This window comes from Panthera tigris, chromosome A3, assembly GCF_018350195.1.
Source record: "Panthera tigris isolate Pti1 chromosome A3, P.tigris_Pti1_mat1.1, whole genome shotgun sequence".
Lineage (NCBI taxonomy): Eukaryota > Metazoa > Chordata > Mammalia > Carnivora > Felidae > Panthera > Panthera tigris.
In genome coordinates, this window is record NC_056662.1 from 84,856,232 (window position 1) to 84,882,067 (window position 25,836).

General features: G+C 37.8%; 1 protein-coding gene and 1 long non-coding RNA gene across 6 annotated transcripts in view; one reads left to right on the forward strand and one right to left on the reverse strand.

Moving 5' to 3' along the window:
- Positions 1-15,591, forward strand: part of LOC122237345 — an 84,773-nt gene extending 69,182 nt beyond the window's left edge. For all 5 annotated transcript variants that reach the window (XR_006215780.1, XR_006215782.1, XR_006215781.1 and 2 more), the window contains 4 exons: positions 1,690-1,880; positions 10,071-10,142; positions 14,041-14,156; positions 14,435-15,591. This is a non-coding gene — a long non-coding RNA (uncharacterized LOC122237345). The remainder of the gene's footprint in view (positions 1-1,689; positions 1,881-10,070; positions 10,143-14,040; positions 14,157-14,434) is intronic.
- On the reverse strand, positions 303-25,759 carry DNAAF10 (dynein axonemal assembly factor 10). The gene is made up of 8 exons (XM_007083378.3): positions 25,392-25,759; positions 15,927-16,027; positions 12,747-12,877; positions 10,026-10,127; positions 7,779-7,894; positions 6,700-6,834; positions 4,260-4,357; positions 303-1,205 (listed from the first exon to the last, which is right to left on the reverse strand). Exons 1-8 carry the CDS (start codon positions 25,572-25,574, stop codon positions 998-1,000), a joined length of 1,074 nt encoding a protein of 357 aa, XP_007083440.1. The 5' UTR covers positions 25,575-25,759; the 3' UTR covers positions 303-997.
- Positions 25,760-25,836: the final 77 nt, after the last annotated feature.

The window sequence follows — 25,836 nt, forward strand, 5'->3', positions numbered from 1 at the left end:
TTAAGAGGTTAATTTTCTGAATTTAATATTCTGAACTAGCAACTTTCCAAGAACCCATGAGATCACAGGAAGCTTACATATTACAAATGCTTCAGGTGGCTCTGACTCTTGAGTAGAAGAGTGAGGGAGGGCGGGCTTAATGAAAGAGTGATAAAGTGAATACCTCTGAGCTTTATCAAAAGATCTAGTGAACACTAAGGAAACAAAGTGAATTAAGAGATACTTATTAAGCATTTATACAGCAAAGAAGTGTTGGTGTCAGCTTTATTACTACTGTTAAATTATCAGAATCAGAGCTTCCATAGATTTCAAAAAACAAATTTATTCATAAAATATATAAAAAGATGTGACAAAAAATAAGGCTAGAAAACCCCACAATCTTATACATCTCAACATCACTTACCACTCAATAAGCAAAAGTCTAATTTTACTCTTATTTCTGAAGTAAAAAGAGGTCATTGTAAATAATATTTCATTTTATGAGTTATACGGCTAAAAACCGTTACCCAAATCTAGTCTGACCATGACATTTTGGTATTTTATAAAGTACTATTCTTTCCAGAAACTTACTGACACTGAAATCTCTCAAAGTATATTTACGAAGGTTAATTCACAGTAGTTTTACCAAAACAAACAATTTTAAACTAGGTGTTATGGTAAAGTATTATAACTCTGGTGATGAAGAACAAATTAAAAATATGTTTGAATATAGACAAGTATCAACTTTTTCTTAGAAACAGAGGGGAGATGAACAGAGCTGGCCCTGGAGACAGCGGTGCCCCATGCGCTAACAAACTGCAAACCGGTGTCCAGTCAGGTTGCTGGAACACACCTCTCGGCATTTCCCACCCAGAGACGGGCTAGTCTGGATGTTTGCATCTGGGGCTTGTTTTCTCAGTCAAATCCAACTTTGTTCAGTGAAGGTCAGAGGATTCCAGGGCACATTCTAAATACTATGAGTGTTCTTCTGGAAGGTTTCAAGTCCAAAGTTTTTAGATCAAATTTTATGGAGTTTTGTAACAATCAGTACTCTTACCATTTGATCAAATGAACTACAGACGCAGAGACCCCTTTTATCTGGACTCCAGTCCAAACTGGAAATGGGCTGGGTAGACAAGGTGACATTCTGCAGAAGGCTGACGGAGCCGGCAACTCCCATCTCTACTCCCTCAGAATCTTTCTTTGACCGCTGAATAGGGTATTCGCTGAGAACAAGATCAGAGTGGTAAGGAGAGAAATCTTAACATTCTCCACATTGTGTTCATATACATATAATCCATGACTCTATTTTTACTTCTCAGTTGATTACTGGAACAAATAATCTTTCTAATGTTGAGTTTTATACAAAGATACACTATTTCAACCTCAACAGCTTTAAAGGGGATTGGTTCTACTAAAAAAATTTTTTTTTTCTGAGAGAGGAGACAGTGCTTGCTCTCAAGTAGGCTCCATGCTCAGCGTGGAGCCCAATGAGGGGCTCACTCCCACGACCATGAGATCATGACCTGAGCCAAAATCAAGTGTCGGACACTCAGCCGACTAAGCCATCCAGGCACCCCTCTCCTAAAAACTTTTAAATATCACCTCTGTTCAGCATGAGTCTGTATTTTCTTTTCATAATAAAAGTCTTAGATTGATCTAGCATTCTTTATGAAATTCACTTGTGTTCCTCACAATCTTTTATTGCAGTTCTTCTCTAGATTCGGCTTGCAGGACACCGTAGGCAGAAAAGGTGCAAAAGCAAAGGCTGTAACACTTGCAGAACCTCACCTACATACTTCCAGAATGAAGAACAGACACTGTTTCTAACCCTCGAGCCCCATGACACAGACCCAATGCACACCTTCTGTGTACCGTTTCCATGGGAATGTGCTGCTCAGGTATTTTAGACCCTAGAATATCATTGCTTCAAGGAAAAAAAAAAAAAGCAATTCTAAGAATATTTGTTTTCTTTCAGCTGAAATTATCAATTTATAAAATAAGTAGAGCTGAAGGTTAACAACTGTAAAGACTAGTTGGTCTGGATTTGAGAGGGTAAAAAGAAACATCCCTCCCTACAGCAGAGATGAGCTCCTAGTGAAATACAGGGACAATCTGCCTCTGAAGGCCTTTAAAGCCTGTTAGGTATCGACTGTGATACTACCTTCATTTCTTAAGTGCTAATAAAGGCTAAGAGTTTCAAAGGTATAAAGCAACTCAAAAGCAGAGAAGAAATAGAAGTGATAGGCAAATAACCTATTATTCTTTCTTCTTCTTGGACCATACAACTTCTTTTGATTAAGAGGAATAAGATATTCAGATGATGAAAAAATTACAGAATTTTTTTTCAGGTCTCTTAGCTTATTTAGTATTTAAAACATAACATAAATACATATTTAGTATTTAAAACAACATAAAGATTTTTTAAACCCTCTATATTGTCTATTAAAGTTTTAAGAATGTATGTTTGTGTGTTTTGAATATACACACACACACACAAATCAGCATGTTGGGGTTCATTCATTCAAAAAACAATTTCTGAATTAACTAGGTGAGTTCCTCTAGGAACTCTCTGGTGCTCAATAAATATTTATAATTTAAGTGCATTACTACCAAAGGAGACTGGCAAATGGAAATAGAGCTAAGTATCATTTTACTTAAACCAAATCTCTTTTGCTGGTGTAATACTTGACAGCAAAGCTCCAAACCAATTTGAAGATTAGACTAGATACCTGTTATGGTAAGGATTAAAGCTCATACTGAGATAAGCTTCAAGTTTCTATTTTTTTTAATGTTTATTTATTAATTGAGTGGAGGGGCAGAGAGAGAGAGAGAGAGAGAGAGAGAGAGAGAGAGAGAAAATCCCAAGCAGGCTCCACACTGTCAGTGCAGAGCCCGACACAGGGCTCAATCCTACGAACCGTGAGGTCATGACCTGAGCTAAAATCAAGAGCTGGATGCTTAACCGACTGAGCCACCCAGGCACCCTGAGATTAGACTGTATACAAGACTCCACTTTACACTATCGTCAAAAATTCTAGCTGCAAACGTGTTTGCACATCACACAGAACTACAACTCCGTATGTGGATTACAGAGAAAACTGGAACTAGTTCTTCAAGGAAGCAGCCTATATAGTTTGGTCACAGGCAGAATAATGATGTGCTGCTGCACGACCCAATCGGCAGAGACTAATGGGGAGCATGGCCTGGTTTGGGAGAATTGGGTAAGGACAATGGGCAAGGTACAAGGAGAAGACGAGTTATCAAATGGTCTATCTACTGGGCATTCTCCCACAACTCGTAAAGCTTTTCCTCTGCTTATTACTCACAGGACCTGTACAGTCTTGATCTCAAGCATTTTTTTGGCCAGATCCCTAAATACTTGGAACACTTTCCAACTGTGGCCTTGTTTCTCAGCTCCCCTGCTGCCTTCTAAAAGAAGCTAATAAATAAGAGAAGTATTTTGTAGGTGTGAAAGTCCTAGCCATACTGAAGATGGTGGTTTTCTTCTTATATCATGAATCAAACTTTATTTTGGAAATATCTTTCATGTATGGGCTTGTGTTAGTGGGTTTTTTCCCCCTTGAGTGATGGAGAAAGAAATACCATTAAGTCTCGGTTTTCATCAGGCCCTATAAATGAGCAGCTGACCTAGTATGTGCCATGTTAGGGCACCAGGGACTCAGAGCACAGCCAAGGCTGTAACTCACACTGCCTCCAGCACACAGAAAGCAAACTCCGTGATGGGGCTTTTCCTGGAGACCCATCCGTCGCCTCAGTGCTGTTTGGATTCTTTCACAACAACGGTATCTGAACTTGGTCAAGTGAGTGATCAGGATCTACAATTAAGAATTCCAACCCATTTCTTATTCTCTAGAGGTAGTGTTCTAATGACCAGACAGTAAGTAATACTTCACAAAAGCGTTTGGTCAAATTTTCCACATCCAAAGCAAAACAAAAACAAAAACCGACAACAATAAAACCTAGCCAAAGCCATGATTTTAAGCTATGAAAAGAACTATTCCTAAGTTACCCCCATAGATGGAAGACACAACCAAAATGACAAATATACTTAGTGTGCCAAAAGAAGGTTAATACTTACTAAGTGTAAAATAATGACATTAATTTGAAAAAGCAGACAAAATAACACCCTTTAATTTAAAATCATTATCGAAATAAACTAAGTCAAAGGAGGAAGAAGGACAACCAAGTTCAATCTAATCCTACTTTCCGCCCACCAGTAACTTAACAAGGAGCCATGAGCATCAGCAGAGACTTACTACTTCCAGAGGTGAAGGCTGCCGGCGCCTCCAGCAGTCAGAAAGAGCTCTCTGTTCTGTGGCAGGTGTCGGACTTGCCACACAGTTGATTTATGGGCCTAAACAGGATGAGAGGCACATAACTAGTTTTTATGTTTGTTTATATGATAAAGATTGTCCGAGAAGAGAAATACTGTAAAAAAGAATTTTTACCACTATAATTTCAACAACCATTATAGAAGTAATTCAAGTATTTCTGGCACATCTCTTCATAAGGGCTACAGAGATTTATAGAGTTCATCATAAGTAATAAAAGCATCATTTTTCTTTGTGGCTTTACGAAACAAAGTTCTACTGGATCAAAAAAAAAAGATGTTATCAGATTAAAAGTCCATTTAGGTATATAGTACCATATACATAGATTTTATACATGTAAATATCCCTAGCTCACTCTGAGGGAGAAGAAAAACTCAAAGTACAAAAACATACTTCATCCTAAGGGAAAAAAAGGATAGACTGATTTAAAAACAAACTAACAACAACAACAACAACAACAAAAAAACAGCCTTTATTTTTTAGAGCAGTTTCAGGTTTCCAGAAAACTGAGTGGGAACTTCAGAGAATTCCCATATACAGAATGAATTTTAACTTAAAGTTCCAAGAGGCTTATCTTTAATTTGTACCATTTGACTTATCTAGTCTTCAAAATAAGGACCACAGGGACTTATAGATGGGGTTTAAGGTTATAATAAGCCAGGATCTTTATTCAGTCATATTAAACTAAAAGACAAAAATGGCAACTGGAGGTTAACAGCTTGTTAGCACCTCAACAACAGCTAGTAAATCAGTGTTAATGGTGTAATATTCACTGCCAGGAATTTGAAAGACAGACAGAGAGAAAGGAAGGGAGGGTGAGGGGCAGACCTAGGGAGAGGGAGAGACAAGGGGGTAGAGTGGAAGAGAGAAAGAGGGAGGGAGGGAGGAAAGATTTCTGCTTTGCAGGAGCTGTGAGACCAACTAACTTGATCTAAGTCATTCTTAGACACTATATTTTAGGGAGTGATTAGTGATTAGGCATTTGACTTAATAGTCATGTAAGGGGATTACCATTAGCAGATTAAAAACACATATCTCAAAATACACCCTTTAAGTGTGTGACAGTCCTCAAGTGAGTGGGTCCAGGCTGTTAAAACCTATTTTGTTTCATAGTTTAAACTTCACTTTTTCTTCTGGAAATTGATAAAAACACAAAAAGAGGGGCCATGACCTCTTAAAATACAGTGGCCTCATTTGTTTGACAGATTTAGCAATTACTTGATTAAATAATTATAACAAAAACTTTGAAGATGACACTTTATAATGGGCAGATGAGAACCATGTTACAATTGTATAAGGGACAATTTAATAAAGTGCTTTATGTTGTTGATACTTAATATATTCTGAAATAACAAAGGCAAAACAATACTGCAACTTATAGCTACCTTAAGAATTTAGTTCATCAGGCAGCAACAGTAATTTATATGCAATAAAATAAAATATGCTAATAATAATTAGCAGCAATAACAACAAAAAAAAGACAAAATGGGAAGGTTTGAGAAGTACTACTGAATCCACAATGGAGGGAGAGGGAACAAGAGAGTCAATTTTTATTTCTTGAGCAACTTACATATTTTAATCTTATGGAAACTACAAATCTGTAACCGATCTTTACTTTTACATTCGAGGAAGGTCAGAGTCACATTCCCAATCCATCTCTGGCAAATGACAGGGTGTTGCAGCAGGAATTTATGCAATCCCCTTACTCCAGGCATCACCATCTTTTTTTTTTCTTTTTTTTTTCTTTTTTTTAACCAGTATTTTTCCTGTGCTCAGCCTTCTCTTCATCTATTTTTGATGTGATAATACCATGTTTCCTTCTAAGCTACCTCAAATACTCTTTGGGACAAGGTAAAGTATGTATGTATGTGTGGATGACTGACTGAATAATTTTTTTGAACCTACTATGTACAAGGGTTAATGCTTGAAAGAATTTCACTTAATGTAGCAAACCAGAATATGAAATAAGATGTGATGAAATGACATAAATGTATATATGTTGATATGTTCTGAAAAGTATATAATTAGATATTAATACAAATACTATATATTTATTAGAAAACACTACGCTAGGTTTTGTTGATCCAATTCTCAACATCAGCTAGTTTTCTTTTGATTGCTCCTAAACTACAAAATAAGATTCTTAGCCAACTGAAGCCTTTATTATAGTCAAGAAATCTAAAACTGATAAACTTTGGGGAAGTACTCTGCACAGAAAAACCTGTCAAGTTCCCACAAGAATATATTAAAAATAGCTCCCTTCATATAAAGACCTGGAAAGAACCTTGATGACTAATTCTATTTATTAGTCTAAAACAAGCTATGAACATTCCTCTTCATAGAAAGACATTTCCCCCATATTTACCTTTTCTGAAACAGAGGCAAAACCTTTGGTTGGATGCTGTGTTCTCATATCAAAAACATGAAACTTTCCTTCCAGTGATGTAGCTACCAATTTATTCATACTTATGTCTTTTCTGTCAAACTCCAAGCTACATACCTGTAATAGAAAATATTTATTATTGATGGTCTAATGATTATTATTCAGGAGGTTCTTTTAAACTAAGTAAAACAACTTTAAAATTATCAGCTCATGTGAAAGGATTTAAATAATCATTTTATCTTTTGAGAACCAATACATCAAATACCTTTAAATGAAAAAATTTCTTTTTGGTTTATAGGATCAACAAAACCATCCTGAGTTCCCCTGTCTGGTAGATTATTTTGTAAATCCATATAATTTTTTACTGTTATTACATAATTATTATTTTTTTAATGTTTATTTATTTTTGAGAGAGAGACACACACACACACAGAACATGAGTGGGGGAGAGGCAGAGAGAGAGGGAGACACAGAATCTGAAGCAGACTCCAGGCTCTGAGCTGTCAGCACAGAGCCCGACATGGGGCTCGAACTCACAAGCTGCGAGATCATGACCTGAGCTGAAGTTGGACACTTTACTGCCTGAGCCACAAAGGTGCCCCTGTTGTTACATAATTATTTTATACAGTCCAGTCAAAGCTGATTTTAGAAAACAGGAAGGAACCACATTCTTCACTAAAGGTGTACAACTCAGGACCCAAAAATCTGAAAGAACTTGTGGAGGCTGTTACTATTCCTAATATTAGCAGGAAAAAAGGCCTCTAGCCTAGCTCATTTTAATATCACACTGCGCATAGCCCACAGGGGTCCACAAATAGGACACAGGAGCTGGTGACTCACCAGGAGTTGTCATACCACATCTGAGTGTGTGTTCACTTTCTGAAGAAAGGATCCATGATTTTCATTAAATTCTCAAAGGGCTCCACAGCTCAAAAAGGTTAAAAACCATTGGCAGAGGGGCTGTACTGAGATGAGTTATTAGAGGTGCTATCCTTTTGAAGTAGTTTGGAGGTGGACAAAAACATGCTCAGACAAACTATAAGAACCCAAAGGTACATTACCCCATTTTTTATGTTTGTCTCCCACCGCAATGACATATTTCTGAGATCAAACAGTTTGATATCCCCATTGTCATAGCCAGCACAAACAACACGCTCCTCTTGATTATAAGCATTGCCTGGAAATCAAGACACAACATTGCATATCTTTATAAACAGTAATTTGAAGGCTGCTAAAATAATGTTATAGAACCTTATACCTTATACAAAATCACACTAGGCAGAATCTCATTTTGCCAAACCCGATAGGACATCAAGATTATTAAGTTGGCTATCTAATTTTGCTTTTTTTTTTTTTTTTTTTTAAAAAAGCTCATTTGCTGAGATTCTATATTGAAGGGGTGAGTGAAAATGTTTATTGGAGTCTAAGTTGAAAGCAAATGGTCTTTCTCTATTATATCTGCAGACTAACAGGTCAATTACAGTTCAAACATAGCAGGGGTTGGTAGAATAAATACAGCTATGCTTCTATTGCTTTCTTGGTAGTAACTATATTTGAATGCAAATAGAAACTACTTTAAAACCATTTAGGTTGCAAAATGGTGTCTGGTGTTATCTTTGCAAGGAAATCTGAAATACATTGTAATACGCTGTTAAACATTTGTATGGATGGTGGCCCCTGAAGTAAATTTATAATCTGTAGTTTAATTCATCCTGCTTGGATCCAGGATGTTTTCTGGAGTACCTCTGGCACTGATCTCTCCCCAGTTCACACACCAATGTGATTTTCCTAAAGCTTCAATCACATCTCATCCTTGCAAAAACCTTCAGAGGTTTGCCACTACCTCCACACCATCTCAACACTTCTCAACACTGTGGCCCTGAGCCACATTTAAGGCTACTTCTACCACTATTTCATTTAACATACTTACTTTGGCACTTTTCAGGCTATTCCTTATGCTTGACACTTCCTCCCAATTTCAGTGGTTGATATCCTATGTATACTTGGTCTGAGGTCAAAATGCTCTTCCTCCACAGCCATTTCTCACTTGAAAATTCCTTCTATATTCATCCATACCTCTGGTGACCTTTTCTCAGTCTTACCCGGTACTATAATTAGTGTAGATATTACACCCTCTTTACTGAACTATAAGCTTCTGGAGGGTAGTATATGAATCTCTCTCACTTTGCATGCCCACAGTACAGTACTGTGACATTCATAAAATGGTCAAATCAATGGATTGTTTTTCAAACTTAATGTCCCCGATTTTAAATTGTACTTATGTACCTTAGGTCAAAGATGAAAGGCTTTAATGGCCCACAGATAATTACTTTTTAATTATCACATCAAATTTTAGATGATGATTCTAAATACAAATCCTGAAATTTCTCCCCAAAGCGTACATGTGTTAAGTTTACATATTCTTGCTCATTATATACAAACACATAGTAATTCCCATATGATAACTTAGTTTTTAATTTGGAAATCTAAAACTTTCCTCTGATTAAATAATAGTGCGATTTTAAAATAATATATAGAACTTAAACAGTTCACATATACTGTTAAATCCCACTATTAATGTGTTATCTATATAGTATTATACAATGAAAAAGGAGAAAGAATTTCAAATTTCAAACAAAGTATGACCCATATCCTGTAGTAGCAAAAATTATTTTCATTTTCGCTCCCAGTAAGAGATACTAAGGAATGTATCAATTAGTCCTACAAAATCAATATTCACTTTAAGTATAGTAACAGAGGAACACTGTTATCAAATTATTAACAAATAATTCTGTAATGGCATAACTATGTTCTAGAAAATAAACATCCTCTGTGTAGAGTATAATGTAAGATTTTTTTAGGTCACCACTTGTGTTTCAGACTCTGCTTAGTTCCACTAATGGCACTTGACTCTAAACTAGGTCCACATTGTCTCGTTAGACCCAAGTATGTAATAGTAGCAAATATTTTTGAGCACTTAATAATTTAAGCACAATTCTGAGCACTGTATATGTACTACTTCATTGAATCCTCATAAAACTATTTGGTAAATTCTATTGCTAGTTTCACTTCATAAATGAAGAAACTAAGGAACAGAGAAGATTGCTAAATTGCCCACCTCACTCAGGCAAGAAATAAAAAAGTGAGGATTCAAACCTAGGCGCCAGTGGCTGACATTAACCACCATCTCTATTTGCCTCAGTAAACTATCAGAATAATCCAAAAAACAGACTGTAAAGAGACTATCTTGAACCACTGTGCTTTTTACCATATGATACATCAAATGCAAGAATTCTTCAAGAATTTACCAAATGCCACAGTCCAACAGTCTCTCTTGTTTTCTCCTTGTACAGGTTCCATATTGGCAACAGGATCATCTTTTTGCCTTGGGTCCCACACCTTCACAGTTCCTGTTGTGAATACAAGTGAGTTGGCAAAATTCAACAGTGATTGAGGACATTTCTGCATTCTCTTCCTATGACTTTCTACGTACATGGCAGTATTACAGATACTAAAAAACCTGAAAATTTTTCACATATTTCTGACTTCTAAATGGGCAAGTTGTATTTAATATCAGAGATATAACCCATATGTTACTGTCTGACTTGATTTCCAAGTTAATAGATACACAGAAGAGCCAACAACTATTCCGAAGTTATCAATAACGTCTGACCGACAAGGCAAACACAAATATTATGTAATTCAGATCAGGTCTTATTTTCTTTGAACCTAAAACTACTGTACTATTTACTTAGACTAATATCAGTGTCATCTTAATTTTTATTTTTTTCCATACTACCCACATAATCATTGGCATTTTTCTTATACAGATGAATAAACTCTGATTTTTACATTTATGATTTCTTATATGGGGTTTTAGAACACTATCTCACATACAATTAAACTTAATTTCCCTGTGGCAATAGAGATGAGGGAAATATTAAATAAAATTAACACATATTTCTTCTCAATTGAATTTCAACCCCCTCATTTTACTGAAAATTGCAGGACTACTAACTAAACTCATCACTGCCTAGGAGAAATACAAATGCATTTAATAAAATGGCTGAAAGGCAAGTAAGTACTTGAGAGAGAACAGGAAAAAGGGAAAAAATCTTTAAAAGGGATAATAAACTCAGGAAAAGGGGAGATATCCCACTAGATTTGTCTCTAAGGATAAAATAAAGTCAGTCATTAAAAAGGCTACTTTAAGGAGAAAAAAATTTCTCACAAATGTGACAAGAGATTATTATATTACTGTAGAGGGTTCATACAAATCATATGAAATTTGATTCATATGAAATTTGCAATAGTTAAATGAGCAAAGAACATGAACAGACAATTCACAAAGCAAAACTAACTAGTAAACAAATATAGAAAGAAGTTAACACAAGTGGGAATGCAGGACCATTTTTACTTATAAAATTAAGGAGGGGCACCTGGATGGCTCAGTTGGTTGGGCGTACAACTTCGGCCCAGGTCATGATCTCACGGTTCATGAGTTCCAGCCCCACATTGGGCTCTGTGCTGAGTGCTCAGAGCCTGGAACCTGCTTCAGATTCTGTGTCTCCCTCTCTCTCTGCCCCTCCCCCACTTGTGCTCTGTCTCTTTCTCAAAAATAAACATTAAATAATTTTTTTTTAATCTAAAATTAGGGGGGAAAAAAGAAAATCAATGCTGGTAGGACAGACTCGAAATCTACCTCATCGACTGTAGCTGAGAATGTACATGAATACTTTGGCAAGTCTGACAATAAATTTAAAAAATCATAAAACACGTTTATTCTAAAAAAGTTAGATACATGATGATACTCATTCCTTCATTATTTTGAAGTCACTCTCCGAAATCAATAAACAAAAATTTAAAGCAAAGTGAGTGCTTATTAACAAAGACATGGTTAAGGACACTGTGATATATACATAGAATGAAATATTACAGTCATTAAATGGTAATTATGGAGACAGCAACATTTGCATATGACAAAACATAAAAAAGATAAAAATCATATCTAAACAACTACACAAAATTGTATGTAAGATTGGAAAGGAAAACAAATCTAATGGTTATGTTACTGTGGTAGATTGAATGCTACTTTTACTTATATATTCCATATTGCTTTTATGATTAAAAAGAATAATTGATTTTAATTTTTTTAACATTTTATTTATTTTTGAGAGAGCAAGTGGGGGAGGGGCAGAGAAAGAGGGAGACACAGAATCCTAAGCAGGCTCCAGGTTATGAGCTGTCAGCACAGAGCCTGATGCAGGACTCATACCTTCGAACTGTGAGATCATGACCTGAGCCAAAGTCAGATGCTTAACCGACTGAGCCACCCAGGCACCCCGGATAATTGATTTCTAAAACCCAGACACTGTTGAGTAACTATTAGAAAAATACATCTCTTTTCTTTTAAAGTAATTTCCTCATGGTCTCGAGCAGCCAAACCCACTAAGGCACCAAATTTCTTACGTACCATCATGAAGCAACAAAAATTCTGACTCCATTACAGTCATTCAGAACAGCTTTAAACACCAACAGACCTGTCCTTTGCTAGTCACCACAGGGCAGAAAAGCGGAGTTGGTGCCCTTGGATCATTCTACGATGCTCAGTAGAAGGATCACGGAACTTCGATGTTCAACTAACTGTCAATATGACAATTTCCACAAGTACCAACTCTGCTTTTTAAAAAAAGAAAATGAAAAGTTGCTGCCCACCTTATATTGTTTTTGAGCTGCCTCAAAAACCTGTAAAGAAATTTTAAATCTTTCAAGGTTCATAGGAAACTATGGTTGTTAGTAGCTGAACTTGCTCAAAACTAAAATAGCAAGTGCTATGCCTCTATCTCAAAATACTTCAAAAGTCTGAAGCAACTGAGGGATATGCAATTAAACTTGCCCATTAAAAAACACTGTTAGATTTAGGAAGTCAAGGCCTCTGAAGAGGATTTCCATATAGAGAGGACATATTGTTGCACAGAGACTTATCTAAAGAAAAAAAAAATTTAAATACACAGAATACTTTAACTTACCATCTCGGCTGCCAGTCACTATTTCAGGTGCACCTTCCCCAATTCCCAGTCCGCCTACACCATCTATGGTATTTATAATTTCTTTATGGCCCTTTACAGAATATACTGGGATCTCTGGAGCTTCCAAATTCCTAGGCAACAGAACACAGCTTCTTAGTTACTCCACATGTCCTAAACATTTAGTCCACTAATGAAATTTAAGAATGCATACCGTATTTAGATTTTTGTTTTAAAATAAGGGTTTTGCTGACATATCGGACAAAGGGCTAGTATCCAAAATCTATAAAGAGCTCACCAAACTCCATACCCAAAAACCAAATAACCCAGTGAAGAAATGAGCAGAAAACATGAATAGACACTTCTCTAAAGAAGACATCCGGATTGCCAACAGGCACGTGAAAAGATGCTCAACGTCACTCCTCATCAGGGAAATACAAATCAAAACCACACTCAGATATCACCTCACGCCAGTCAGAGTGGCCAAAATGAACAAATCAGGAGACTATAGATGCCGGAGAGGATGTGGAGAAACGGAAACCCTCTTGCACTGTTGGTGGGAATGCAAATTGGTGCAGCCACTCTGGAAAACAGTGTGGAGGTTCCTCAAAAAATTAAAAATAGACCTACCCTATGACCCAGCAATACCACTGCTAGGAATTTACCCAAGGAATACAGGAGTACTGATGCATTGGGCACTTGTACCCCAATGTTTATAGCAGCACTCTCAACAATAGCCAAATTATGGAAAGAGCCTAAATGTCCATCAACTGATGAATGGATAAAGAAATTGTGGTTTATATACACAATGGAGTACTACATGGCAATGAGAAAGAATGAAATATGGCCCTTTGTAGCAACATGGATGGAACTGGAGAGTGTGATGCTGAGTGAAATAAGCCATACAGAGAAAGACAAATACCATATGTTTTCACTCTTAGGTGGATCCTGAGAAACTTAACAGAAACCCATGGGGGAGGTGAAGGAAAAAAAAAACAAAAAAAAGGAGGTTAGAGTGGGAGAGAGCCAAAGCATAAGAGACTCTTAAAAACTGAGAACAAACTGAGGGTTGAATGGGGGGTGGGAGGGAGGGGAGGGTGGGTGATGGGTATTGAGGAGGGCATCTCCTCCTTTTGGGATGAGCACTGGGTGTTGTATGGAGACCAATTTGACAATAAACTTCATATATTGAAAAAATAAAAAATAAAAAAAATAAATAAATAAACTTAAAAAAAATAAGGGTTTTGCTATGAAGGTAATTTATACATTTACTTCCAATATTTTCTCTCCACTTTAGCTTCTTTTGAGCCCTTAATGAGCACTGCCATCATTCAACTTGGAACTCAAAGTCCTGAGCACACTCAGTGATTCTCAGAGATGATCTATCTAGGACCTCTGCACATGACTTACCAGGTGAGCTTACTAATAAATACAGATTCCTGGGCTCCTCCACAGATGTAATGGATAAACAGCCCCAAATCTGCTGACTCTTTGGTTCACTGAAGTCTGATAATCACTACTTTAAACATAGAGTAAATTCAAAGTGATTTAGAATGTTTCCAAAGTAGGCCTTGGTAGTCTGATCTTAAGATCTTTTGGAAGGATAAAATATGAGTAGTGTTTACTTTGTATATGTTTCTTCCTTTATAATGTATTATTTTCTCACTAAATTCCTTACTATTTTCATCTAGTTACATATTTTTCAGTGTATCATCATGCTGGGCACAGCAAATCTACAGTCGAACTAGCTGAAGCTTGTCTAAATCCAGGTTAGTTAAGAGAAAGGAATGCAGGAAAGCACCCACCACTGTGGGTGTCTGAGTCTACCCAAGATGGCAGGGTGATGAATGGCTCAAGTAAGTTATGTTAATACACCCCTTCTCCTGCCTCCCTCTTTTCTCCTGGAGCTTCTATCCACATTTCTCTCTAACAAGTCAGTTTTTGATAACTTATACTTAAAAAAAAATGAAGGTAGCTATTCACGAAATGTAATCCCAACTTATTACTAGGCCAAGATTTATTAGTAAAATCTCCCTAATTAAAATTTCAGATAGCTCAACCTAGGAGACTATGTTTATTTTTGTAGCATCATTGTGAAAGAATCAGGACTAAACAGGACTGAGATTCCACTTCAAAGAATTGCTTTACTGTTTGACTTTAAAATACTGCTTTTTACAACACAAAATTATAAGACTTAACAATGAAAATAAGTCAGTAATACCTGTGACTATGCTAGGAAACTCTATTAGGGAGACAGTCAATAATTATATTTGTTGCTTAGTCTTATGCTGAAATATTTTTAAAAAGAACATTCAGACTGGTTTCTCCCAAGTTCTCTGAAAGTATATGTAAGAACTGATGCATTCTAATAAATGCTAACTTAATTATTAAGCAGTTAAAGCAAGGGGAATTAAAATAGCTTCATTCTATTTTATGATTCATGTCAGTAATTTAATAAGAAAGCAACAGATTCTAAGTGAAAATCAAGAAAGGTCACCTTAGAAAACATGAAGTAGAGAAGATAGTTTCTTTCTAGAACATTACTATATACTTTAAACAGTAAAAATAAGACATATTCTTGAAAAGTAATTGAGGAATTTCAGTTCATGCCATCTAATTTAAGTAGGAAATAACTCAAGGTAGAACATGAAAATTATAAGCATTTGGCATAATTATGGTCTTGTTCATTTGCAACAGGTTTACATTGATTTGCTCAATAGATGTGTTCCTAAAAAGTTGTGCTTAGATGTGCAGAATTTTTTTAATGAATTGGGAATTCTACATTAAAAAATTCAAACAAAGAAAAACTCAGTGTATCGTTCTATAATGCCAAATGTCTCACTGAAATATAAACAGTATCTTAAGTTTTCCATGTTTTACATGTGTGGGGAATAGCCCTTTATGTACAAATACAGGGGATTAAATGCTAGCACCAAACAGCATGTGTGGAAATAAATATTGGTAACATTATTCAAACTAGCTAAAGAAAAACAGTATTTTTAAATGTATTTTGAATATGAAATCTAGAAATATATATTAAAGGACAATTCTTACATTTTTATAAATAGTTAAAATTGAACAAGGAACATTTTAAAATAAGAATCCTCCCTTTCAGAGGAAGAGTAACAAGACTATCAAGGAAACTGCCTATCTTGCGTCTTAATATTGACTAAATAATCTTACCATATATGAAGGTTTCCAGCAAAATCTCCAGTAGCTAAATATCTCTGCTGTAAAGATGTTGCACCAAATGTTCCACACTTAATGGGTTTGGCCTTTTCAATCTTGACGGAGGGAAGGAAAGAGGATACATTATTTATGTAAGCAGCTATTTATAATTCATGATATTTATGGCTCTACTATGGGCCTTAAATAAGGCACATAATATAAAAAGCAATGAAAAAATTTTCTGATCAAAATTATGCTTTTCCTTTCATCACTTTTCTGTAGTTTAAAAGTGTGTAACTGTCAAAAAGAATGAGTTTTAATTTTGCCTTTGCTCTCATCTCACTAATGAGACATTCAAATGCTGACAAGTGCACCATCTCCATTGGTTTGCAAATATGAACATTTCAACATTTCATGTGGTATTCTTCTCTAAGATCCTCAGTAGGAATAAGAACTTAATGAAGATGTTATTCTTTTCAGATGGCTACAGGAACAAAAATGTTCATGTGTCTCTTATAGTTTTCCCTGCAGAACCCTATAAACTGAGAGTGTTTATGTCACTATTCTCTCTGGGACCTTGTCAATGCACAGAGATTTGTAGATGTGTGAGTGCCAAAGGCACTGCTATTGCTATGATTAGCCAATATTTTGAAGTTTCTTTAAAAAGCTCTGTTCCAAGTATTGCATATAATCCCATTAGTAAAACAACCACATACCAATGCACTAGTTAAGGTACATGGCTTAAGGAAATCAAGTCTAGACCATATTATCAAAAGGATCCTAAGAAATGATATCATACAGGGGCGCCAAAGGTTGGCTCAGTCAGTAAAGGGGCCAACTCTTGATTTCAGCTCAGGTCATGCTCTCACTGTTGGTGGGATCAAACCCCATGTCCGGTTCTACGCTGACAACAAGGAGCCTGCTTGGGATCCTTTCTCTCTCTCTCAAAAATAAATAAACATTAAAAAAAAAAAAAAAAGAAATGATATCATACAATACCCTCCTGTCATAGGCAAAGAGCTTGAAGCACACGACTTTACACTTTTGCCCAACTTACACATTCCAACATTTTTATTGAGTTCCTACTAAATAAAGTCAATGAACTGAACAGACTAGGATACAAACATGAATGCGATTGGCCATGCCCTCAAGAAGGAGTTTACAACCAAAATATCAGTTCCTATTTGACTCCTCCCACATATACATGCTACTCTTACCTACTCCCACACCTGTGTGGGTCATCCACTAATCTCCTTTTACTCTGTCACCCCCACCCACCCTAACCCCACCTGCCCTGATTCTCCTGGAGTCAGCTGCTGCCTTGGCCCCTGTGAACTCTGGGCAATACGGAATCTGATGAGGCTTGATGCCTGCCCCACTCCATACTCTAGCCCTATAATATCACCTCCATTTACTTGGCCTCAACAGGGTATACCTATTGTCTTAGTCTGTTATAAACTTTAAGATTTTTATTCTTTTTTTTTTTTTTTTTTTAGAGAGAGAGAGAGAGAGAGAGAGCATGTGAGCGGAGAGAGGGGCAGAGGGAGAGAGGAGGAGAGGAAGAGAGATCCCAAACAGGCTCCATGCTGGGTATGGAGTGGAGCCCAACGCAAGGCTTGATCCCACAATGGGATCATGACCTGAACTGAAATCAAGAGTCTGATGCTCAACCGACTGAGCCACCCAAGAACCCCAGATTTTTATTCTTTTTTTTTTTTTAAGTATTTATTTTGGAGAGAGCACAAGCAGGTGAGGGGCAGAGAGAGGGGGACAGAGGGTCAGAAGCAGACTCCTTGCTGACAGACTGACAGCAACGAGCCAGATATGGGGCTCAAACTCACGAACTGCGAGATCATGACCTGAGCCAAAGTCAGAGGCTCAACAGACTGAGCCACCTAGGCGCCCCTATTCTTAATGTGTACAAGAGTAATACATGTTCCCTACAAAAATTCAAACAAAACAAAAAACTGAAGGTAAAAAAGTGAGTCTCCCTTTGATGCTCCCCAGTAGTAATCCCCATCATTCTAGATCTTTTTCTACATGTTTACACTAAATTAAACACATAGGTTTAATTTAATATAAGAATGCCCTTATATTTTCCTTTGACTCTTTTTTTTTTTTTTTTTTTTTTTGACATAACAGTATTCTGCATACACTTTTTTCCCTCCAGAGTTCTCCAGTTTCTAGGGGATTTCTTCTTGAAACTTTTCAGTTCCTGGGCCAATCTCATCCCTCCTAGTAGGTTTGGCCTGTTTCATAGAATTAAAAAAATAATTTCCCTGCCACTTTAAATGTTTGGCTAGGCACTTCCATAAAGCAGTTTTCAAAGAAAAAGAAAATAAAATCCACTTAATACAAACTAAACTGAAGTTTTCTCTCATGATTCAAAAGATATTATTATATGGTACAGGGCTTTGGAAACTCCCAGCTTGTTAAGCTTTCACACTGTTTGGGATCTGGAGAAATGAGCAGTTACTATGTAGGCAGGTCTACAAGAAAGCATTCACAGCCTCCGTGGAAACTGCCCAGTAAACAAAAGCAGTCATCTGTAATAACATGGTTGTAAAAGACCGTATTGATGAGGAACACAAAATTACAGAATAATTTTTTTAATGCATTTGTGGTCCCAGATAGTTACTCAGAAACCTGATATTCACTTATTTCAATTATTTTTTCCAATTTTACTTAAAAAAAAGCTATAATGCAGCAACACGAAGAATCAAAAATTTGGCAACTTAACAAAGCAGTTTCCAACTCCAGATCACTCTTGTGCTCCCCACCTTCCACTTCCCCCAAATAAAAGTAACCGAAATATCAGTAGTGGCACAGCACTTAATCGCTGTTAGGACACAATTTCTATGGTTAAAGTAATTCAGAGTTCCAACTTATGCCAACTGATGAAATAGACACCCACTCCTTCCTCCACTTGTCTTACACTGGGCCTGGATGCCCCAAGCAAGAAGTCACTGGTCATGGCTCCCCCGGTCTGAGGCAGAGGGTGAAGATGGGCCTCTTGGGTAAGCAGCTGGTAGGCCTCATGGACAAGAATATGGCTCCAGGGACTCGTGGGTTAGGAGCTGTGGGGAGGTTGCATCATGTATTGATAGAACTCTCCAGGAAAATTCTTCTCAGGGACCTGGGAAGACTTGTCTCCCATTTTCTCCTCTTTTACCACCTAAAGCACTCTGCTTCTCACAATTTCACTATCACTTGGAGCCTTTGATAGGGTTTCTCTTGTTCCTAAGCCACAGAAGAGTTATACCATAAAAGCTAACCTCTACTTTTCAGTCCCTACAGTGAGCACATGGTTCTTCGAAGATTTTACTGCTGGTAATAAAAAACTAGGAAGCAAAAAATTTCCTCCCTGTGGTATTTCTTCTTCTAACTTTCACCTTTTAAGCCTTTGGAACAAAGATTCTCAGACCATGCTCCTAGAACACACTAATCTTCCAGCACCAACATAAATTTACACACACAGATAGAACCTTTAAAAAGCTAATAGACAGGGGCACCTGGATGGCTCAGTTAAGCGTTGGACTTTGGCTCAGGTCATGATGTCATGGTTTGTGGGTTCAAGCCCCACACTGGGCTCTGGGTAGACAGCGCAGAGCCTGGAGCCTGCTTCAATTCTGTGTCTCCCTCTTTCTCTGCCCCTCCCCCACTCATGCTCTGTCTCTCTCTCAAAAATAAACGTTAAAAATTAAAAAAAAAAAAAGCTAATGGATATGATTTTCTCAAACTTAAGTTTTCTTCAATATTTTGTTTACCTTGTCTGTTAGAAAATATTAGCAAATGAACGCCAATAAGAAAACCTGGAAATGAAGATTAAAAAGTTTATGTATGGTTGCTTCTTGTGATATAAAGATCACAATATGTATAATATAGTCTGATTTTTCCATTGGAAAACCCCTTCTTTGTACAGAATTGGAACAAACTACTCGAGTATTTCATGGAGTTCCAAAAACAGCACCACAATGTCCAGACACTCTGGCACCTGAACACATCTGAGAATCTCTACCTTAAAAGGAAAGAAACCAAACTGAGAGCCACTCTATTACAATAGATCCTATACTAGATATTTCCACATTTGTCGCTGCACAAATTCTAAAAGTCAGTCTTTTTTTTTTTTTTTTTAACTGTTGTTATTTATTTCTGAGAGAGAGAGAGAGAGAGAGAGAGAGAGAGAGAGAGAGACCGAGCACAAGCCAGGGAGAGGCAGAAAGAGAGAGGGAGACACAGAAGCAGAAGCAGGCTCCAGGCCCTGAGCTGTCAGCCCAGAGCCTGATGCGGGGCTCAAACTCACGAACTGCAAGATCATGACCTGAGCCAAAGTCAGAAGCCCAACCAATGGAGCTACCCATGTGCCCCTGCAAGTCAGTCTTTATTGAAATATAATGGAATGAAATAAACTGCATCTACATTTAGAGGCAAAGACTCACAGGAGTGGTACCAAGGCCTGTGGTAGACAAATGTACTAAACTCTTTGAAATCTTGCCTTGATTCCTCTGACCTCATTTCCTGCTTCTCTCCTTTCTACTACACTCCAGCCACATCTGCAACTTCCTTTTTGCTCCTCAGACACAACAAAGTCATTTCTACCTCAGGACATTTGCATTTACTATTTCCACTGTCTGAACTGCTCTTCCCTCACATCATGTCTGTCTTCTCCAAATTCAGATTTCAGATTAAATGTCACCTCCTCTGAGAGGCTTTCCCTGCACCTCCAATCTGAAGTGGAACCCCCAAATCACTATCACCCACCCTGTTTAATCTTCTTTATTGCACTTACCAATAAAATTATTTTATTTATTCAATGATCTCTGTCCTTTCTAGAATGAGTACCATGAAAATGGGGCCCTGTAGCATCTGTTAAACACCTTAAGGTGCTCAACATTTGTTGAATAAAAATATAAATTAACATCTATTAGCCTCTCATTCCTAGTGCTGGAGAAAAACCATTGGGAGTCCACGATCCCATTTCTCCCACCGTGTTTTCACATGACACACCATAGTTTTTGGTGTCATTTATACTCAATAATGAAAACAGCATCCATATATTGAGCACATCTATCAGATACTGTTCTAGATGTTCTTCTAGTCTAGGCCATCACTTTTCTTCCTCACACAACTGCAAGCTAAGTGTTTGCAACACCCCTTTCCAGATGAGGAAACAGGTTTAGAGGACTAAGACTTGCTCAAGGTCCATACAGCGAAGAAGATTCCAAGTTCTTTATACTAATTGTGGCTGCCCCCAGACCTACATGTAAATCAACTAAGTTTATTATGTAGCCCCGATTCCATAAACCAGAGAGTCATTAGAAGTACCAAAAATGTTCCAACCTTGAAAAGGACTGGTGAGTAAATGGTATTGTCACAAACTGAACCTACTTTCAGATTTGTGTCCTCTCACTCCTACCTTCATTCATATCTTTGCAAGATATATAGTTATCTATGCCTCCCTCATGTTCTCTTTTCTCCTTATACTAAAGAAATACAGATTTATAGATACTAGCAGTCTGTTGTGCAAGAATAAAATTCAACTCAAAATATAAAAACATTTAAAAAAAAAACCCTCAAATGTATAAACATCTTATTATTTGCATGGCAGTGAGGACTGCAGTTGGCCAAGAAGGGCTGAGCTCTACTGGCAAATGGACTTATAGAAGCAAGGGTGTTTTCTCTTTCTAAGATATTCACGGACATCATAATAGCTAAATTAAGAAGGGGCAATGGAGTGAAGCTAATTTCTTATAGTTCATAAAAAGGTTCCTTCCCTGCTTCTGTTAAATATTTTACCTTTGGGAAACAAGGGTTTAAAAAAAATCCACTGGTTACTTAAATTTTCCTTGCTAGGGAAAAAAAAAAAAAAAAAAAAAAACCACAGCTAAAAAGATTTATTTTGCAAAATTTATTCCAAAAAGAAAATTGGTTTGTATTAATAACTTTTGCTGTAGGACCCTGAAAATGACCATGACTTAGCTGTTGGTTCTCTTTGCTACAATAAGTTAACATGATTAAGGAAGCCCATGATGGATAAGTCCCATGAGAGCTATTTTTGTTCCATCTGTGGGTGGGTCTAGTACAGCTTGTCAGTATTTCCTCCTCCACATCCTAGCACTACTTTAATTAACATTAAAAGAGTTAGTGAACCACATGGTAACAAGCAGTGAACTCAGTGGCACAGGGGCTAAAAAAGCAGAACTTTATTAACTTACTAAATTTTATTTTAACTAAAATAATTTTAACTAAATTTTATTAACTTACTAAATTTTAAAGTATAAACATCCACGACTATGATTCCAGTTTTCAGGGCCACCCCAGTCCTCTGTGCCAATTAGAGGAAAGTTGTCCTTTGTAGGCTGAGGAAGTCTCACATTCATAAAGTTTGATGAGAAAGAGACAGATCTCAGTTTCCACTTGAACCCTGCAACCCCTTGTGTGGTGCAGCAAACTGCTCAACTATACATGAAGGCCCTCATTCCCTAGCTATCCTTAGTAACAAGATAAGGCAAACATTAACAAAGACCTGTTTGCTTCCTTCACATTTTTACCTTGGATACATGGGCTTTGGAACACATAACTTGAGGTGGTTCCACATTGAAGAATCAAGTATTTCAGAAATTCATCTAGCCCCATCGTAGTCAACATTGGTACTTGTTAGAATCACCTGGTTGAAGTTTAAAAAATACTGGTATCTAGGCCTCACTCTACTCTAAATGAAGAGTCCCACTCCATCAGAATTTCTTAAGGTGGGACCAAGGCATGAATGGTTTTTTTTGTTTTTTGTTTTTTTTAATTTTTTTTTTCAACGTTTTTTTATTTATTTTTGGGACAGAGAGAGACAGAGCATGAACGGGGGAGGGGCAGAGAGAGAGGGAGACACAGAATCGGAAATAGGCTCCAGGCTCCGAGCCATCAGCCCAGAGCCTGACGCGGGGCTGGAACTCACGGACCGCGAGATGGTGACCTGGCTGAAGTCGGACGCTTAACCGACTGCGCCACCCAGGCGCCCCAAGGCATGAATGTTTTAAAACACACACACTCACACACACACACACACACACACACACACACACACACACACACACACACACACACACACAATCTATGACAACAACAACAGAACATACTCAGCTGATCCTGATGCAAAGTAAGAGTTGAGACCCACTGAGCCTATATTTTAACCTGTATTCTTTTCCACTGCACCATAACAGCCAAACACAATCTAAGTTCTTAAATGTGTTTTTGCATTTGTTTTATCCTTTCTCTAGACAAGAGGCTTTTTAGAAGAAGGGACTCATTCTTCAAGTACCTTTGGTCCTTCTTTAGCATGGTATCCTGAAATAGGTTGTCAACAGAGACAAAGGGCATTATTTCACTCTGTGGAACAAGTGTGTTCCTAAGTGTATACAAATTATACCTTATTTTACAAAGTCACAGTCTGTAAATGTTCTCTGGTTAAATTTGATGGTATTTGGTATTTGTTCCTAATACTTCACCTGCTTTTGTCTGCTATTCCAATGTTTCCATTTGTTCAAACCTTGACACCAGTTGATTAATGATCAATAAACTGATATTTAAATTTTCCAAGTTACATCCTTTTACAGACTATACATTCACTCATCCTTTTAACAAGTAATTTATTGAGTGGTTGAACTTTACAAACCACAGTGATGAAAAGACACTGTCCTTACTCTCCAGGAGTTTACAATCTAATTAGAGATTAGACAGAATTACATTATTTCTGGAGCAGATAAGAACCAGCATAATGCAATGTAAAGAGTTTACTTTGTGTGGGGAACAGGAAGGGATTTCCTAAATCAAATAATCTGAACTGGACCCTAAAATAGCAACAGGTGCCTGGGGGCTAAGTGGCGAACAACATAAGCAAGGCAAGGTAGAAAAGGGTAAGTCACGTGTAGGAACTCTGAGTACCTGGCTAGAAAAGACAAACTGAGGCGCCTGGGTGGCTCAAGTGTCTGACTCTTGATTTCAGCTCAGGTCATGATCTCACAATCTGTGAGCTCTTTGCTAACAGTGCCAAACCTACCTGGGATTTTCTCTCTTCCCTGCTCTCTCTCAAAATAAATAAACTAAAAAAGAAGAGACAAACTGAACAAGAAAACCGGCACTCATTGAAATTTAAAGTGAGATGGGATCTTATATACCTTCTAATCCAAGCTTGCCTATCCAAATTGTATTCATTCTTTACCACAGTTTTGTTTTGTTTTGTTTTAATGTTTTGGTTTATTTTTGAGAGAGAGAGCATGGAGGAGCAGAGAGGGGGACAGAGGATCCCAGGCGGGCTCTGTGCTGACAGCAGCTAGCCCAACTCAGGAACCCTGAGATCATAACCTGAGCCAAAGTCCGACTCTCACTGCAGTGGGACACCCAGGCGCCCCAACCTTTATCTACCAGTTTAAAGCCAATCTTCTCCATGCAGATTCTCTCCATAGTTTTTAATCCCTGGAGCTCTCAACCTTCCCTGTAGTCTATTACAACCCTAATACTTGATTATGACTGATCACCTGAGATCAATGCATTTTTAAAACTGTAAACAAGTACAAGAATATTAGTTACCATCATTATTCTCGAATTCTTTCACTAATGATCTTCACAAAACTTGTAAACTTGCTCTTGCCACATCCAGTTAAAAGTCCTTCAGAGATGTCCCATTTAAAAAAGCGTAAATCCTTTAAACAATTTAAAGACCTTGCAAAGTTTGGTCCCTGCTTACCACTCCCATCGCTGAGGTTCTGCATACCCTGTTTCCTCTGGAAACCTCCTCTATTCCTAGTTTGGCCTAGTTAGCATCTACTCTCCCAAATCTGTTTTTACTCTCATAGAACCGTGTTCCTTTATGTTAGAGAATTCATCTGTTTGTATTTATGCATCGTCTGTTTGATCATTCAACTGATTCTCTCTCCCACTAGAAAATAAACTCCGTGAAACCAGGGTCATTGTCATTCACATGCCGGGGAATATCAGACAATCAATTGATACTCGCTGAAGAATAAGTGGTTCGGCTGTCTCCTCCAATTACAATGCAGGCATCACGGTACCAGCTTTGTCTCTGCTTATAAGAAAAAGCATTTTACTAACAGGGCCTATTAAAAAGACTCCACAAACAACTGCGCACTGCCTAGAAGGGCCTCGAATTTAGATACGAAATCTTAATGTCACTTCCCAGGGACCCCGCTCTGGACTGCGAGGGTGGCTGCAGGAAGGGGCCAGCAGGGCGCGGATGAACTGGCCAGCCGAGAATTCAGGACTCGAACCAAAGCATTTTACGTAGAAGTATTCCTCAATCTGCGATCACCTTCGTTGGTTCCGCGCAGCTCGAGCTGTGCTTTTGGGGGACGCTGGACGGAGGCTTGGGCAAAAAGAAATGCAGACTCCCCCCAATCCCAGATATGCACTCGACCCCTCACCAACGGTAGTCCCAGATCCTGGAACCGGGCAGTCCCGCTTGGCACCCACCTCCCGAAGCAGCTTTAGGTCCCCGTGCTGGATCTCATACAGTTGAATGACGCCGGTGCCCCGTGCGAAGTTGCCCATGGTCACAAATTTGGCGCTGCAGGGCACCCACTTACAGTCAAACACCGTGTAGTTGAGGCCCTTCTGAATATGGGAGATGATCTGAGGCTTCTCGAAGGCCGACATGGTCCAGCCAACTTCCCCCCGCCCAACCAGTACACCCAGACCCTGACAAAACACAAACCGGGAAACCAGACTCCAAACATTAACGCTTTTCGCCCTCCCGCTTGCCGTAGTAGCCCCCAAAACGAAGGCGAGTTGGATTTAGTTGTCTCGGATAATGCCCGATGCGCCACTGAAGTCAAGCAAGATTTTTCTTCACTGACAGCACAAATTTGCTTATTGTATTTACCTACTGCCTTTCGCACATACACATATTGGAGATTGC